The sequence below is a fragment of the Mangifera indica genome, unplaced genomic scaffold (assembly GCF_011075055.1).
Source record: "Mangifera indica cultivar Alphonso unplaced genomic scaffold, CATAS_Mindica_2.1 Un_0053, whole genome shotgun sequence".
NCBI lineage: Eukaryota > Viridiplantae > Streptophyta > Magnoliopsida > Sapindales > Anacardiaceae > Mangifera > Mangifera indica.
Window position 1 is genome coordinate 97206 of NW_025401145.1, and position 19412 is coordinate 116617.

The 19412-nt window shown below is 33.1% G+C and overlaps 2 protein-coding genes and 1 pseudogene across 3 annotated transcripts; 2 read left to right on the forward strand and 1 right to left on the reverse strand.

Annotated features, from left to right (window-relative positions):
• Window positions 1-1740: 1740 nt before the first annotated feature.
• On the forward strand, window positions 1741-6071 carry LOC123206921 (SNF1-related protein kinase catalytic subunit alpha KIN10-like). The gene is made up of 11 exons (XM_044624206.1): window positions 1741-2005; window positions 2444-2634; window positions 3001-3185; window positions 3279-3461; window positions 3591-3722; window positions 3845-4030; window positions 4279-4368; window positions 4438-4521; window positions 4958-5095; window positions 5178-5414; window positions 5659-6071. Coding segments are annotated over exons 1-11 (1542 nt in total). The 5' UTR covers window positions 1741-2003; the 3' UTR covers window positions 5773-6071.
• Window positions 6072-7210: 1139 nt separating this feature from the next.
• On the reverse strand, window positions 7211-8319 carry LOC123206904 (annotated as a pseudogene).
• A 4260-nt stretch (window positions 8320-12579) lies between these two features.
• On the forward strand, window positions 12580-18743 carry LOC123206912 (ARF guanine-nucleotide exchange factor GNOM-like). Of its 2 annotated transcripts, none has more exons than XM_044624195.1 (3): window positions 12580-12786; window positions 13338-14151; window positions 14743-18743. In XM_044624195.1, the coding sequence occupies exons 2-3, from the start codon at window positions 13414-13416 to the stop codon at window positions 18379-18381; spliced, it is 4377 nt and encodes a 1458-aa protein (XP_044480130.1). In that variant the 5' UTR covers window positions 12580-12786; window positions 13338-13413; the 3' UTR covers window positions 18382-18743. The 2 variants fall into 2 exon arrangements, with proteins under 2 accessions (XP_044480130.1, XP_044480131.1); XM_044624196.1 differs by lacking the exon at window positions 12580-12786 and adding an exon at window positions 12802-12992.
• Window positions 18744-19412: the final 669 nt, after the last annotated feature.

Genomic DNA, 19412 nt, shown 5'->3' on the forward strand with positions numbered 1-19412 from the left:
TCTGACTCATCAATACCATCTCACCGCACTCCGTTCAGCATATTCTCCAGTTCCTCGGCATCATATCCCAATGTTTTCTTGTTCATGGTACTTTTTAGCTATCATATTCATCCTTAACATGATGACTATTGATTGGAAGTATTAGGGCGTTAAGAGAGGAGATTATAAGTACAAAAATAATTTAAATACATTTCAATATTAAATTTTTTGTTTTTATTATAATATCAGTAAAGATTAATTATTAAATCTATGAGTTTATCTATTTGATATAATTAATTCAATTTTTAAAAGAATAATTTAATTCAAATAAGAATTTTCTTTTAAAGGACTTATTTTCACTTAATGTATATTGTTTTCTTAAGTTTTTTTTTGTTAATTTTGAAAATCTCATTTACCTATTTATGAGTAGTTAAGTCTATTAGTTTTAAGAGTAAAATTATTATTTTATATTTATTATTAAAAATAAACTTAAATTTGATTTCATTTCCCCCCTAAATTTTAAAAACTAACAATTTTTCTCTAACCCAAATTTTCAAAAACAATTTTTCCCCCTAGGATTTCCAAACTTTCAGATTCAACACGTCCTTCTTTTGGTAGTCTTCCTTTTGACTCGGTGTGACGTTATCTTTGTCAGAAAATAAAGATGACTCATCTTCGTCTAGAGACAAAGACGAGGTCTTTGTCGATGACGAAGACTCTTTGTCGACGAAGACCTCGTCTTCATCTCTGGACAAAGATGGCATCATACCAAGTCGAAAGGAAGATGCGTTGAAGAGAAAGACATGTTATCTGGAGATTGTCAAAGAAGTCTCTTCGTGATTGAAAAAATTGGATTTGAAAGTTTGGAAACCCTAGGAAGAAAATGTTGTTTTTAAAAAACTTGGATTGGAGAAAAATTGTTAATTTTTAGGGTTTAAGGGGGAGAAATGATATAATTAACTAATTCAATTAAATTCAAATTATACCAAGTTAAAAAACCATTTAGTTTAAGTTTGGTTTAAATGAAAAATTGGTTTGAGTTTTTTGAACCAAAGTTAAAGGTAATTTGAGCTCAATTTCGATGAAAAATGATTTGACTTAGTTTAGTTCAATTTTATTTTGAATTTATAATTCGAATTTGTAATTCATATTTATAATTTGGATTTATGACTTAAATTTATAATTTATTAACAAAATGATGATATTTTATTGAATAATGGATAAAATAACATTGTTTAAAATTTTGTTTAACATACTTAATTGTTTAGAACCATCTCCTAACTTATTAACTAGAATAAGTTTAACCCTTTTTTGTTTGAATTTAATTTATTAAACTACAAAAGAGTTCATTGACTAAATTGTCACAAAATTATAAAAAAAATTATCAAAGATAAAAAAATATATATATCAAAGATAAAAAAAATTATCAAAAACGATAAAGAAAAAAATTGTCAAAAAAGAAAAATCATTAAAAGAAATTGTATTTGTCAACTTCATAATTAAGTTAAATCTCATGTTAAAATTATTTTTATTTGAGATTAACTCATTTTAACCAATCACACGTCAAACTTAAACTTACGCTACGTCCGTTTGGGTCTAATGTCACATCCCCCTCGTACCCAAAGAAATTGGAAGCCAAAGTAGGGCATTGCTGTCAATATATGAAAAGTGAAGGGCAACACAGTAACTCATGATGCATCAAAAGCATCGATTGCAAACGACAACATCACCGTTCGTTTTAACTCGCTCTTCGCTCTCTACAGACAAGAAAGGGAATATATTTATAAATTCAGTTGTAAAAACAAAACGATTTTCCCTTCAACCTGTTGGCAATTATTATTATTATTATTATTATTATTAATTAATTAATTATTTATTATGATAATAATTAATAATCGCATCTCCCAAAACGAAATCTTCGATTCCAGTATTTTGTAATTGAAGTCATATTGATTTTATTTTATTTTCTATTTTTTCATGCTTTAATTTGGAATTTGCAAGCTCGATTTCGCTCGAATTCCTCTATGTAAGTACTTCTCTATTTGATTTAATGTGAATGTGGATGTTGTTGGGGTTGGGCGTTTTTGTCTGTTTTATTCGATGTCGTTTTGGCTGGGTTTTGAGATCTGTCGTTTCAGCTAGGGTTTTGTTGAATCTTTTCTGTATTGTTGTAATTGAAGCTTCGTTTGACTGGATTTGTGGCGAAAGATGTTTACTTTTTTTGTGGTCTTTGTGGGATTGATGAAGGTCGGCTTAGTTGTGTTTTAGGGTTTAAAATAGTAGTAAAGGAAATTTTATGGTTTAAAATATGCGTTTTTTGAAGAAGCACTGCGGTACTGACCTGGGAATGTTGTCAAGCTAGTTGCAGAGGGGAAACATGATTTTATGTTATCAAGAATTTTTGTGTGAACTCTGATTATTGCTAGATGTGTCTTCTCAAATCTAAATCTTGTTTTCTGAGTAGGAACATGGAGGGATCTAATCGAGGTAGCAGTAGTGTGGATTTGTTTTTAGCAAATTATAAGCTTGGTAAAACTCTAGGAATTGGATCCTTTGGTAAGGTGAAAATTGCGGAGCATGCATTGACCGGCCATAAAGTCGCTATCAAGATACTCAATCGTCGCAAGATCAAGAACATGGAAATGGAAGAAAAAGGTATGGTTTGTCCTTTGATTATGATATTTTCTGGTTTAAAAGATACTTCTATACTTTGTTAATTTGGTTGATTCTCTGTGATCAGAATTATATCTGTTTTCCTTTTTTTTTTTTTTTTAAATGTGTGCAGCTTACTTTGATATCATGTAATGAGGCTTAGAGATTGAATTATAAGCCCTTTTAATTTGTAGTTTTCATGATTATTTTCTCAAACAAATTAAGAGGAAATAGATTTATTGTTATTCTTCATGGGTAATAATTCCTGTAATTTTGCATGAATGGTGTTGTTTATATGGTCCTTATAAAGAGTTGTTTACAATGTCTCTTACCTTACTATTTTATTATTATTACTATTATTTTTGGCAGTGAGAAGAGAAATAAAAATTTTGAGGCTGTTTATGCATCCTCACATCATACGACTTTATGAAGTCATAGAGACACCAAATGATATTTATGTTGTGATGGAGTATGTGAAGTCTGGAGAGTTATTTGATTATATCGTTGAGAAGGGCAGGCTACAGGAGGATGAAGCCCGAGTTTTCTTTCAGCAGGTAGGGATTGGCAATTATTGTATACTAGATCCTACTCTTTATTATTATCTTTCCAATTGGCTTACACTTAATCAAATCTTTTACTGCAAGCAGATAATATCTGGTGTGGAGTACTGTCACCGAAATATGGTGGTTCATAGAGATCTTAAGCCTGAAAATTTGCTTTTGGATTCCAAGTGCAATGTAAAAATTGCTGATTTTGGCTTGAGCAATATTATGAGAGATGGACATTTTCTGAAGACAAGTTGTGGAAGCCCAAATTATGCTGCCCCTGAGGTATGAACATCGCAAGATAGGGTTTATTGCTAAAATTCTTGAGCTCCCTTGTGCTCTCTTTTATGAATGAAATTATTTTGTTAAATAACAATCTCAAGCTAACATTTTGAGTCCCTTTACCTTTTATAGGTCATTTCTGGAAAACTGTATGCTGGGCCTGAAGTAGATGTGTGGAGCTGTGGTGTTATATTGTACGCTCTTCTCTGTGGTACCCTTCCTTTTGATGATGAAAACATTCCCAACCTTTTTAAGAAAATAAAGGTAATTTTGAATTTGTGCAATCAAGTTTACTATTTTTCCAGTCAGCAAAATCTACAACAGTCAATATTGGCATGGATAGCTTTTAAAATTTTGAGCTCACTGATGATTTTATGGAATCGTAGGGTGGGATATACACACTTCCAAGTCATTTATCTCCAGGTGCAAGAGATTTGATCCCAAGGATGCTTATAGTTGATCCAATGAAGCGAATTTCCATTCCAGATATTCGTCAACATCCATGGTTTCAAGCTCATCTTCCACGTTATTTAGCTGTTCCCCCGCCTGACACTATGCAACAAGCCAAAAAGGTTGATTGATTTTATAATAGTGTTTATCAATTTCAGTTGTAAATATAAAGTGAATATAGTGCTTTCATTATTAAGCAAAATTTCCTTGCAGCCAGCTTTATAGTATGGTATTGGTGTAATTTTTAATTAGATTACATAGGAATGTGACAATTTAGAGCAATGCTTCTGAATGCTTACTTGTATTTATTGGTAATTATACTATTCTATTTTTCATGATGACTAATTAAAATATGATTGTGTTCTGGAAGATTGATGAGGAGATTCTTAAGGAAGTGGTTAAGATGGGATTCGATCAAAGTCAAGTGGTTGAGTCTCTTGGCAACAGAATACAAAATGAGGTTGGTAACTTTCCAATTCTTTTGCTTTTGGTTTTCCAATAGTGTATAATTAGTTGCTGCAAATTTCAGGCTACTGTTGCGTATTATCTGTTGCTGGATAACCGATTCCGTGTTTCCAGTGGCTATCTTGGAGCTGAGTTTCAAGAAACTATGGTGCAGTTGTTTTCCTTAACTCTATTTGTGTTGTTAATCATTTTGCATGCCAATTAGATCTAATGAATACCATTTCTACTTTTTAAATATTAAAACAATATTAAATAATTGCTTATAACAAAAAATTATTTTCATTTGTAGTCAAGCTGGGTTATGAGAAGGCATGATGCTAAATATCTAATTTTGTGTCTTCCCTTGCGGAGGTTGTCCTGTTGTAAAAGATGCCTCATTAAATTTGCTGGAGCAGTATAATCAAATTTTTGCATGTGAAAGAGACGATATTTTTGTCCTGGACCCAAAGTATTTACTGATTGTCATGCTATGTAGAATTATTTTGCAATCTGGTTAATTGGTAGTTATATTCTGTGGAATATTACTTATTTTATCTAGGTTCTGAATTTGGCAAATCTTTTCTCTTTTCATATAATTTTTCCAGGATTCTGGTTTCAATCGTATGCATCCTGGTGAAGTTGCTTCGCCTGTTGGGAATCGCCTTCCAGCGTTCATGGATTACCAAGGAATGGGTTTAAAAGCACAGATGCCATTCGAAAGGAAATGGTCTCTTGGACTGCAGGTTGTGTCTGTGATCTATTTATATGGCTGAGTAGCACTTTATTAATTAACATGTTATTCACTTTGAATGTGTATTTTAACAGTCCCGTGCCCATCCACGGGAAATAATGACTGAAGTTCTCAAAGCTTTGCAACAACTAAATGTGTGCTGGAAGAAGATCGGGCACTACAACATGAAGTGCCGGTGGATTTCTGGCTTTCCTGGTCATCATGAGGGCATGGTTAACAACCAAGTACACAATAATCACTACTTTGGGGAGGAATCCACCATTATTGAGAATGAGATCAAGTCACCAAGTGTAATCAAGTTTGAAGTTCAGGTAACACAAATATGATCAATTTTGTTATTCAGTATAATGGTGGTGTACAAAAATTTTTATACCGAGAAATGAATGTTTAAGATTGATCACTCTTCAATCTAGTGAAATACCTAGTTGAGTCACTTTTCATGGCGATATTTTAAGTGTTGAGCACTTTGCCATGTGCAGACAGAACTAAATCTGATATATTGGATGTCTTTAAATGTTCACTGCTGATAATACCTTTCACTATGTGTCTTGACAGCTTTACAAAACTCGCGAGGAGAAATACCTGCTTGATCTTCAGAGGGTTCAAGGTCCACAGTTGCTTTTCCTGGATCTTTGTGCGGCCTTTCTTGCACAACTTCGGGTCCTTTAAACAAGAAGGTTAGGGCATTAAAGAAGGAATTATCCACAAAACTATTGATGCGTGTGAATAAAACCTTTAGATGTACATAACTAGTTTTTGGTTGGGATCTTTTGTTAACTTCTCCCTATAGTTTTATACGGGTGAATGTTTTTGAAACCAAGGCAAAAGCTTGTTTCGGCTCTGGCTTTGTCACTTACTCTCTAGTACTGATAGTCCAGTTATTAATGCTGTCGAATCTCGAACTTATGATATGAACCCTAACAGGTAACTTGAATGAAATCGATAAAAGAATAATGTTTCTTTCATCATTTATCGTCCATCTATATTCACTCTGGTTGATAAAATTTCTACTTTTTAGGGAAGTTTGAAGCATACGTAAGTGTTTATACACAGTATGAAGTATTGTTAGTACTGCTCAATCATTAATAGCATTAACCATTCAAAATATGGTAAATACAATGGTCGAAAAGATCATTGACAATTCAAAATGGTAATAATAGATGATATGTCAAGATGGATCTGGACCAAGTTGGTTTGATCCTGAAGGCTGGTTTGACTTGGTTCAGTTTGGCTCAAACTCACACTAAAATGAATATGATTTGTGAGCCAAACGATGATTTGGTTTGAGTTTGACTTGTGATTCGATTAAAGTCATGTTAAACAATTATTAAAATAACATTGTTTTGATAATAAATCACGCATTTGAATTAAACTTCAAACTTTAACTTAGGAATCAAATTGAACTTAAACAACCTTTAACTTTAATTCAATGAATTTGAGTTAATATATTTTTCATTTGACCTGAATTTAAGCCAAAAGGTGTTCAGACTTGATCCGATTTATATCTACTCCTAATGATACAACAGTGTATTTGTATATGTAAATATCTAATCATTTTGTATAAGAGGTATTATAAAGACATATCTTGATGATGATCAAAACCAAACAAAACTCATTTCATATTGCTGCAGAAAAACCTGAAACTACATTGCATTTGTTCTTTGAGACAAGTTCAGAACTCAGCATAGCATGAAATTGAATGAACCTTTTAATATAATCATATTTTATGTAAAAAGATTCTCAATGTCAATTAGACCATATCAAAATCAAAATTAAAATCAATCTTATCATAATACATTCCTATGATGAATTTTAGGTGTACGTTGAGTATTATAACGGACAATGAAACTGTGTATATTAATAATATATACTAATTTGTATATTAATGATAATCTGTCATTATATAATTAAATAATTTTAAATTAAAAATAAAATTTAATTTAATCATATAATGATATGTTAATATCAGTATATAAATTAGTTATTATTAAAGTATATAACTTAACCTATTTAACAAAAACATACGTAGACTATAAAATATAATAAATAGGTTAAACTCAAGCTAAAATGTTAAATTAGGGCTCTCCACCCCTAGCTGAAGTGCAAATTAGTTCACAAAACAAATTGGTGGCAGACCAAGAGAACTCCAAAGTGACAATTCACCTTCAGCATTGCTTGAACTCAAAATTTCCTCCTCGCTCTGTTCCTCTTTCTTCTCTCGAATTTTATGCTCCTCCATTAACTTGTTCTTGTTTCAAGCATTTTGAAGTTTTTTTATTTGCTCAGGTTTTCCTGATGATCCCAGCTTCAATTTCAAACACTCAGGGATGCCATTAAAGGCATACAATGAAGCTGAGAATATCCTCTCAAATTTCATCCTCTTCATTGCTGCTCTTAACATTGATGGCTCATCTGCATAGTACTCTGCTGTCTCCATTGGCTCCTCTATCTCTTCTGCAAACTCAAATGGAGAGTAGAAGCTTGATGAATGAATGTCGTCGAGAAAATGGAAGTCAATAGAGTTAACTTCATTGTATTCTTGTTCTCGATCTTCTCTGTCAGCACTTGAACATTGGCCTGCAAAATCTTCTTCTTTCTCCGTCGAGCAAGTCTCAAAACTGTTTGTGATCAAATCAAGAGTACCTCCATTATTGCTAATGATACTATCATTGGTGTAATAGCCTTCAGAATCGTTAAGAAAAACAGTGAACTGTGAATCATTGTTGTGCTCAGCTGCAGCTGCTTGTCCCCGTTGATGTTGCCGATTTTCTGCAGATTCGCAGGCGAAGAACTTGATGCAGACGACACCGAATCATTCCTCGCTTTGAGTCTTTGAAGAAGGAGATTTGTGATCTTTGTGGGAAGAGCCAGAGTTGCATAAGTTGATGGTGAACAAGGCCAGAAATTTGTCCTTGTATTGGCGCCTCTGAGCAGGCAGGCAGCTTCATCATAGGCCCTGGCAGCTTCCTCAGCTGTGTCAAAAGTCCCCAACCACACTCTTATTTTCTGTATGGTGTCCTTGATTTCAGCAACCCAACTTCCCGACGGCCACTGCCGGACGCCCACGAATCTCTTTCGAGCCCGCCTTGCTCCTCCCAATGCCGCAGCTGCCGCAGCCTCTTTCGCCATCTCATCCCAACTCCTGTTTGCTTCAATATTGCCAGTGAATTTCTCCTCCATTGCCACTCCATCACAAGCCTTTCCCTTCCTTACCATTTAGTGATGTTTTCACTTGTGAGAGAACTTGAGTGCTTGTTGAAATTTGGCTACGGTGTTTTGTGTTGAGTGGCTGATTTTTATACCTGAAAAAGTGAAGATTCTTTCAAGGAAAAGAGACATTTGAAAGGGTCTTAATGCTTGCTCAATACCCTTTTGTTACTATACTAATTTGATCTCCGTATCAAACCATATGGAACCCAATTTGACAGTGTTGATTTGACCTAGCCAAATGGTACCTTTCTATGTCATTGAACATAGAGTTGTAAATAAGTCCATCCAAGCTTGGGCTCGAACAACTCAAGTTTAGCTCTCAAACTGAATTCAAATTTATTAGTTTATTATTATTTGGTTCAATGAGTTTATGATTCTGGTTTAAGTATAATATCAATAAACTCTTCTGCTTTAAAATTTTACACTTCTACTCTTAGAATATTATTTTCTAACTTTTAATATGAGAAGTAATTGATAAATATATAAATTATAAGATTTAAATATAATTATTGAATCATGTTTGAATTAAGTGTTCTTTTCTCAAACTCGAATTTTGCATAAATACAATCAAATTGAGTTTGAGCTAAATAATAATTGGTTTTACTCGTTTTCAATCATAATTGAAGATGTCACTTTTATTCTCTTTCATCCTCTATCTCAGACTATTTTTTGATGGTCAGATTATGAAAATAATATATGCCTATGTCTTTAAGCATTAAGAAGACAGCATAGAAGTTATCACTCTCTTGAAAGAGACCACCCAAAGATAGTCTCCTCAATGCAACAAGAAACTGCCCAAAAACTGTGAGCAGAACTAGGGCAGATTTAGAAAGGTTAAACATTTTAGTATTATTTGACTTATTGAGAAAATGGGTAAATTTTTAACACCCCATTACTATATATTATTAGACAGTTTAATTTAATCTACTGTTAAATTATAATATATTTTAGATAATAATTTGTTACAGCTTTTTTTTTTTTGTTTTGTTTTAAGCTTTATTTGAGAGTTTATTGACTATGTAAACAATATTTTGTTATCATTCTCAAACGATGTTAAATATTCATATTTATAAAACATTTTTATATATTTTATCGATGTGAGATTTATTTAGGAGTACTACAAAACAACACTTTCATTGTAATACGATTCTTTTAGAAACTAAAACAGTTTCAATTACATCAAACTTCATTTTTTTATTACAAGAATTAAAAAGAAAAAGAAGATAAAATTTTTTTTATATAAGAGAATTATATATAACATAATTCAAACTAACATGAGTTGGTCTTCAAACCTAATTTAGTTCAGTTTAACTTAATTGAATTTATTTAGTTTGAACTTGAACTTGAAGGATTAGTTCATTTTTTGAAATTGAGCTAAACTCAAGTTAAAGAAAATTTGGCTTATAACTTGATTTGGTTTGATCTTGAATCATGGTTCAATTTAAATTATATTAGATAATTATCAAAATAACATCTTTTTATCAATTATTGAATAAAATAATGTTATTTTATTAATGAACCACAAATTTAAACTATATATTTGAGTTATAAACTCAAGTTAAACTTCAATTTTATTTTTTATTCAAATAAAATTTGAGTTAAAAAGTATTTGAATTCAATTTGGTTCATATTCACTTATGCATATCAATAACCATTTCACTTGATGGAATAAGTGAACAAAAAACTATGAGGGCAAAAATGTATTTTTGTACAATGTAAGATTCAAAGCAAGACTACAAGTGAGACAAGTCAGTCCCTTTCAAAAGCTAGAATAAGGTTGGGAGAGTTACTTTGGGTTAATAGCCAAACAAACCATGAGAGTCGATTTTTCCAAAGTTTAAAATAAAAAAATATTTTTTAAACATTTTTCTAGTTTTTATTTTAACAATTTCTTGTAATTATTTATTTATTTTTATATAAAAAAAGTATTTTAAAATGCCTTTTTTCATATTATTAAAAGGGTTTTCACTTGACAATTTTTTGTCGAAAATTCTATATTTATATAAAAAAAAAACAGTATTTGAATATTTTCCAAATTATACCTTTGAAGCACTTATTTAAAATTTAGATTGAACCAATTTATTCAAACAATCTGAATCATTGATAAAACCTGTTTCATTGGAATAAAGTGCCCTGAGGTTGAACTCTCTCTCTCTCTCTCTCTATATATATAGCACTAAGCTATGGTTCAACTAAATTTGCTAACAATTAGATTGGTTTAATTGCAATACTAACATCATGATGAGATCGTATCACTAAATTTACTTTAAATTTTGAGTAATATTATATATATATATATATATATATATATATATATATATATATATATATACATTTTTTAGTATACAAATAGATATATATATATTATATATCACCTAATTTTATAATAACATATTATGTCTATATTTATTTAATAATAAAACTATGTACATCGAGATATATATCATTATATAATTAAATGATTTTAAATTAAAAATAAAATAATATTTAATTATATAATAATATAAATAAATATATTTATTTGTTTATTCAAAATAAATATACATAATATTATTTTTTATTTAGACACTCAAAAGTATATGAATAATTTATTGTTATATTTTTAATTGATCCAAATGGTAAGTTTAAAATCGGCTTAACTACTCGCAAGTAGGTTGTTTTCACCGTACAAGGTAAGTTAACCATTATGAATCACTTGGAAAGGGGATTAGGCTGTTTAAAGGAGTCAATGCCCACTCTTGTTCCTCCACGTGGACGTTTAATGACAAAGTGAATGTCAACCTCTGAAACTAATTTCACTATAGAATTTAGTAATGCTCATTTTCTCACCTGATTAACATGAAAATAAAATATTAAACACGTTTTTATAAACATATTTAGGATAGGGCGATTTAAATATTTGAATTTAATTTAATTTAAATTAAATTTGAAGTTAAATTATTTTTTAATTAAATTTAAGATTTAATTCATCGATTTTGAGTGATCTTCAAACAAATCTTTTTGATTTCAAATTGACTTTCACTGGATTTTGTTCCGTTGGGCTAGGATAGCTGACGTAAATTAAACAAACACTAAGAAATCGAAAATGAAACTGAGAGTTGTCAGATTAATTACATACTAGAATTCATCAACCAGCTGGAAAACAAAGTAGTGATGCACAAATGGCATAGTCTACAAGAACACACACGTGGAGTGCAGAAAAACATGTATGACTCTGGATAAGACAATGGATACTTTCTTGCAGTGAGATGCTACACCAAGTTAGTAAACCTTGATAACGCTACCCCAACAATCCATCGCCAAGGTCATTCACTTAAATAAATTTGCAAGAAATAACTTTTGCTCGTTCTTATCCCTATTATCCTACCTACTTAAATACTATCACATTAATGATTTTATGTTAAATAATTAAAAATGGAATGAATATTTTTATAAATTATATTTTAGAATTATGTACAAATAGAGTGAGTTCAAGGCGAGATATACCTAACCTTATCTCCCCTTATTCCAAGGAATCCCCTCCATATACAGAGCCAGTTACGAGGAAACAAAATGAGTTATGAGGGATATGCATCCTTCAATAAAAGAAAAAATGGTATCATGATGGGCAATACAAAAGATAGAAACAATCGAAAAATAAAGCTACAAAGATATTTAATAATTAATTATATTAGTGAATTTCGTGTTACTAAAGATATTATTGAGTTTAATATTATTTATCCTATCTAAGAGATGATTACTCTTAAAGGTATTTAATTATTACTTTTCTCTATTAAAATGAATGATCTTCATATTTTTTAAAGTTAAACAACAAGATTTTTCAATTAAAAATACTAAAAGCTTTTAAATTTTTTCATTAAAAATAGCTAATTATCTGTATTTCCTACTATAGGTATTCAATAAAAACAAAATTGTTGTTTTGTTTTTGAAATAAAGTGATTATTATTTTGGTACCTTTAATAAAAAATAGTGAAAACCAGATATTCAATAAAAAAAAATATGATATTAGTAATTGAAAATATATTATCAGAAGAATTTCTTATTTTCCGTTAAATCATTTATTTGAACTTAAACATTTGAATATCCTCAAACTCGACTTACCAACTGCATAAACAGGTAAAGCCCTATCCTTTTAAAAAACTTTTATTTGCAACGTAACAAGATAGATCTATCTTTTTAAGTTATAATTATTAAATCCTCCAAATTGGAAAAGTATATTAACAAATCAACCAAAAAAAAAAAAAAAATTTAAAAGTAATTTTATTAGAAACGTTTCTTAAAACCACCCCGAAACTCGAAACATCTGTGCGTATTGCAATCGAAGTCTCAATAACACTTGAGAGACCTCTTTCACGTCTCTACTCGATTGTAAAGGGATCCTCCGATTTCACTAACGGGATCTCTCCAAAACGTCGTCGTTTCTTATTCACGGAAGAGTTTTAGAGCCGGGAATCCTGTGAAAAACAATTTCAGGTATTCATTACAGAGCTCAATTCCGGGGTTTTTGTTTAAATTTGAAACCGATTTGATCGTATGATGTTATGGATTTGTCCACTGATCTTCGTCTATGTGTCGTTTGATTCAAGATGGTTCGGTTTTGAGCCGTTTAGTCAAGTGTGGAATTTTAGTTAGATCTGGACTATGTGATCCGAATTTTCGTTTTTATGCTGTGAAGTAAGGTGCTCTTTGTTTAACGTTTTTGTTTTGGGTTTTGATGAGGAAAAAACATAATGTGGGTTGTAATTTAAAGTCAGAAGTTTCATCTTTTACTGCAAATTGTTAGCTCTTTTTGTTTCATCTATGCTATTGGGATCACAGTTATTGGTTTTGTTACTAGAATTAATGCGTTTTAGTTACGTCCAGGTTTGGTATCTGAATATAGAGACTAAATAGGGATTGGATGCAACATTTTTTTGGTAATGTATGATGCGTGATCAATACCAAGGGCTGTACTAATTTATGAGTTTGTTTTTGTGTTGGGTTGAAATTTGTTAATTTACAGTAATTGGTGTAATTTTGGCCAGGTTAGTGTTTATTGATTGTTTGGTGGACTGTAGCATGGTTTAAGAGTAAGTTTGGATTGTACAAGGATCTGGGATAATGATGGGGCATGTGAATATGGAGTCTGGAAGCAATGCAATTTGTAAAGGTTTTGAGCATTGCCGTGTTAAACCTTCCAGGAGTGGTCTAGCTTTTATGATAAATTCTGAAATAGGTGCAGTTTTGGCTGTGATGAGGAGAAATGTAAGGTGGGGAGTCCGTTATGTGGCAGATGATGATCAGCTAGAGCATTATCTCATTCATTCTCTGAAAGAATTACGGAAACAAATATTTTTATGGCAAAATCAGTGGCATACTATTGATCCAGCTGTATTCCTTCAGCCATTTCTGGATGTAATTCAATCTGATGAGACTGGTGCACCAATTACTGGTGTTGCTTTATCTTCTGTTTACAAAATCTTGACCCTTGATGTGCTTGATCTTGATACTGTGAATGTGGGTGCTGCTATGCAATTAATTGTTGATGCTGTAACAAGCTGCCGGTTTGAAGTAACTGATCCAGCATCTGAAGAGGTGGTGTTGATGAAGATACTTCAGGTTCTTTTGGCATGCATGAAAAGCAAAGCAGCAGTGAAGTTGAGCAATCAGCATGTGTGCAATATTGTTAATACTTGTTTTCACATAGTTCATCAAGCAAGCACCAAAGGTGAATTGTTGCAACGGATAGCACGACATACAATGCATGAATTGGTTCGGTGTGTTTTCTCTCACCTCCCTGATATTGACTCCCCAGAAAACTCCTTGCTTAATAGAAGCTGGGTAGCTGCTGGTGAAAAGGTAATTAACCTTAAGTCATAGGCTCTTCTCTCAAATGGAAAATTTAGAGTTTAAATTAGTCAAAGACTATGGCATGATATTATGATGATTGGTAAATGTTGCAGAGTAAACCTCCCTTTCCAATGCAAGAGTTAGTAGTGGAGCCCCAAGTTCCATATTTTGTATATTATTCTGTTGATTTTGTTAACTTGAATATTGTTTCAGTAGGTCAGCTCTGAAGATTCGATAGGTGAATTTTATGTGATTTTAATTGTAGTTGTAAATGCTAACAAAAATATGTAATTAATGTAATATTTCAAAGGCTTGACTAGTGAGCTCTAAGGTAGATGTTGAGCTTTTAAGCAAGCCAAGTGAAAAAAGGTTTGCTTGTCTATTGTAGTTATAAAATTTCAAGCTTTATGTCTTTCATTGATAAATATCATTTGTGGTCAGAGTGAGTATTCATTTCATGTTTGGAGCCTTCATTGAGCAATCAAAGTATAGAGCTGACTTGCAGTTCACTGAGAAGTTCTCTGCCTCCTTTATTTTTATTGCTAAACTGAGAAATTTATCTTTCTCTGGACAATTTTGATGTTTCTTCATTTTGTGCAGGTGGGAGTGGAGAAAGATCTTGCTTTTGGAGACAGACTGCTAGAGAATGGCAATGTCAGTGTAGAAAATGGTGGCCAGTCATCAAATGAATGCATGTCAAAAGCAAGTGAGATGGATGCAAATAAGGTTGAGAGTAGCAGTGGTGCAGAGGCTGCTCAAAATGGTAAGAAGATAATGTTGGAGCCATTTGGAGTTCCATGCATGGTGGAGATATTTCATTTCCTTTGTTCTCTATTGAATGTAATTGAAAACATGGGAGTTGGTCCTAGATCAAATCCAATAGCATATGATGAAGATGTTCCACTATTTGCATTGGGTTTGATTAATTCAGCTATAGAATTGGGTGGGTCGTCTTTCAGAAAACACCCTACATTATTGGCATTAATTCAGGATGAACTGTTTCGCAATCTGATGCAGTTTGGTTTGTCCATGAGCCCACTAATACTTTCAACAGTTTGTAGCATTGTTCTCAATCTTTATCATCATTTGCGTACTGAACTCAAAGCACAGCTTGAAGCTTTCTTTTCATGTGTGTTTTTGCGGATTGCTCAGAGCAAGCATGGGTCTTCTTACCAACAGCAGGAGGTTGCTATGGAGGCTTTGGTTGATATCTGTAGGCAGCAGACATTTATGACTGAGATATATGCCAACTTTGATTGTGACATAACCTCTTGCAATTTGTTTGAGGACCTTGTAAACCTATTATCAAAAAGTGCATTTCCGGTTAATGGACCGTTATCTGCTATGCATGTTCTTGCTCTGGATGGTATGATATCCATGGTTCAGGGTATGGCAGAGAGGATGAACAATGAATTGCCTGCTTCAGAAGGGTCATCAGTAGATCCTGAGGAATATAATTCATTTTGGAGCTTGAAATGTGAGGATTATGGTGACCCTAATTATTGGGTTCCATTTGTTTGTAAGATGAAGTATATTAAGAGAAGGTTAATGGTTGGGGCGGATCACTTTAACCGGGATTCTAAGAAAGGTCTAGAATATCTTCAAGGAATGCATCTGCTACCTGACAAACTTGACCCACAGAGTGTAGCATTTTTTTTTAGGTACACAACTGGGTTGGATAAGAATCTCATTGGGGATTTTCTTGGAAACCATGATGAATTTTGCATTCAGGTGCTTCAAGAATTTGCTGGGACTTTTAATTTCCATGGCATGAATCTAGATACTGCATTGCGTCTTTTCCTAGGAACTTTCAGATTGCCTGGTGAATCACAGAAGATACAAAGGGTGCTTGAGGCATTTGCTGAAAGATATTATGAGCAATCACCAGATATTTTGACCAATAGAGATGCTGCTCTCTTGTTGTCATATTCACTTATATTGCTTAACACAGATCAACACAATGTACAGGTAAAGAAAAAGATGACTGAAGAGGATTTCATCCGAAACAATCGGCACATCAATGGAGGGAAAGATCTCCCTCGAGAATACCTTTCAGAGCTTTATCACTCCATATGTGATAATGAAATCCTGATGATCCCGGAGCAAGGTGTTAATTTTCCAGCAATGACATCTAGCCGGTGGATTAATGTAATGCATAAATCCAAAGAAACCACCCCTTTCATCATGTGTAATTCAACTGCACTCCTGGACCATGATATGTTTGCGATCTTGTCAGGTCCCACAATTGCTGCAATGTCAGTGGTTTTTGATCAAGCGGAGCAGGAAGGTATATTGCAGAGATGCATCAATGGATTCTTGGCCTTTGCCAAAATATCTACATGCTGTCATTTTGGTGATGTCTTGGATGATTTAGTTCTGTCCCTCTGTAAATTTACAACCCTCTTGACTCCTTTATCCCTTGAAGAAGCTATTCTTGCCTTTGGAGATGACACCAAAGCCAGGATGGCAATGACAGCAGTTTTTACCATAGCAAACAGGTATGGTGATTACATCCACTCTGGCTGGAAAAATATTTTGGATTGTGTCCTGAGCTTGCACAAGCTTGGTCTTCTACCTGCTTGTCTAGCTAGAGATGCAGCTGATGATATGGAGCTTTCCTCTGATGTGGAGCAAGGGAAACCCACTACAGGTTCTTTATCAACATCGCATGTAACACCTGTGACCACTCCACGAAAGTCATCTGGTTTGATTGGTCGCTTCAGTCAACTCTTATCATTTGATATAGAGGAACCAAAATTGCAGCCAAGTGAGGAAGAAATTGCAGCTAAGCTGAGAACCCGTGAGATAATACAGAATTGCCACATTGATAGCATATTTACAGAGAGTAAGTTTCTCCAAGCTGATTCTTTAATGGAGCTTGTAAAGGCTCTTATTTTGGCTTCCGGGCGACTCCGTAAGGGAAGTAGCTCCATGGAAGATGAAGACACGGGTGTGTTCTGCCTAGAATTACTGATTGCAATTGCACTGAATAATCGGGATAGAATTATACTTATCTGGCAGGGTATTTATGAGCACATAGCCAGTATTGTTCAGTCAACTGTAATGCCCTGCAAGCTGGTAGAGAAAGCCGTGTTTGGGCTCCTTAGGATATGCCAGCGACTTCTGCCTTATAAGGAAAACCTAACTGAAGATCTCCTCAAGTCACTCCAACTAATATTGAAACTTGATGCCCGGGTTGCTGATGCTTATTGTGAGCACATCACACAGGAAGTAATGCGCCTTGTAAAAGCAAATGCTACTCACATCAGATCTCATGCAGGGTGGCGCACAATCATTTCCCTTCTATCTATCACAGCCCGACATCCTGAAGCATCAGAAGCAGGATTTGAAGTGCTAGCTTTTATCATGTCTGACAGGGTGCACTTGTTGCCGTCAAACTATATTCTGTGTGTGGATGCAGCAAGACAATTTGCTGAATCTCGGGTTGGTGAAATTGACAGGTCTGTCTCTGCCCTAGATTTGATGGGAGGCTCAGTTGATTGTCTAGTAAGATGGTCTACTGAGACAAAGAACACTGCTGGGGAGGAGGCTGCTATGAAGTTGAGCCAGGACATTGGGGAGATGTGGCTGAGGCTGGTTCAGGGACTGAAGAAAGTGTGTTTGGACCAGAGAGAAGAGGTGAGGAACCATGCTGTTCTGGTGTTGCAGAGATCTTTGGCAGCAGTAGATGGGATGCACCTTCCAAATGCCCTGTGGTTTCAGTGCTTTGATATGGTCATATTCAAATTGCTTGATGATTTATTAGAAATTGCTCAAGCGAACTCTCCAAAGGATTACAGAAACATTGATGGAACACTAGTTTTAGCCATGAAAGTAATGTCAAAAGCATTCTTACAGTCACTTCAGGATCTCTTTCAGCAACCATCCTTCTGCAAGTTATGGCTAGGGGTTCTTAATCATATGGAAGGATATATGAAACTAAGACTCCGGGGAAAGCGGTCTGAGAAGATTCATGAATTAGTTCCTGAGCTTCTGAAGAACAATCTGCTGGTGATGAAGACTGCTGGCATTCTTTGGCCAATAGATGATATTGGTGGAGATAGATTTTGGCAGCTAACTTGGTTGCATGTGAATCAAATAGCCCCATCTTTGCAATCGGAAGTTTTCCCTGATCATGAAGTGGAGCAAATAAAAGCAAAAAACATAGAAACCAGGGAAATTCTGGCACCTGATGGATCCGATGTCATTCCATCACATGAGAATGCAGAAAGCAGATAAGCTTTGCACTGGTAGATTATCTTGATGATATGTCTTGTCAGTTTGCCCAAATTCAGTTGTACCAGTTGTTAACTCTAGTCAACTGTCTGTCTAAGTTTACATCTGCGAATATTCACCCTTCACCAAGTGAGAAGATTTGTCAAAAAGATTCAAGCCATTAAGAAGGAAATGTCAAAGCAGAAATACCCATATCAAGTTTGACAGTTTCAGCATCCCAGTTTTCCAGGAGTTGCTACTTGCTACTGCATTTTTCCACTCTTTGAGAGGAGTGAGTGGCCATTTGTTCTTCAAGGGATCTAAGTGTACCCCTTAAATTTTGTACTTTGTTACTATTCTTATACCAAAACCCATAAATTTCACCATATCTTTGTATACTTGGTGTCATATACTCTATGATAGAGAGAGAAAGATATCACTAGGCGGAGAGATAGAAAGATATCACTAGGCAAGATGATTATAAGTGGAACAATTATGTTACTCTTTAGACATAATTGATGCCTTTGATAGTCTTTTTCACATATTTCACTTCTATTGTATTTAATACCAATCACTCCAGTATATAATCGAATAATTTTGAATTAAAAATAAAATAGATATTTAGATCATCAATACATGACAATTGTTAATACCTAATATGAAGTATTCATATTTAAATAATCAAATCAAATTGAGCATTGTTTGGTTGGAGTAGGGTTTATACAAAGTTCGAGTTTAAAAGTTGTAGGTTTGAGTTTAAGATATAAATGACCAACTTGATTTTGGTTAAAAAAATTACAAATAAATTTTATAGTTTATATATTTATTTATTATCTCTTACATTCAAAGTTAAAAAATAACATTTGTAAAGGGGCATTTAATTTAGAAAATGTTTTATTATTAAAATTACAGGATTACTTTAAAAATAAATTACTTTGAGAATTAATGAATATAAATTATTACTATGTTTGATAAAATTTGATAAATTGGATAGATATAAATAATTATTATGTTTAATTAAAGATAATAAAAGAATATTAATATATTATTTTACT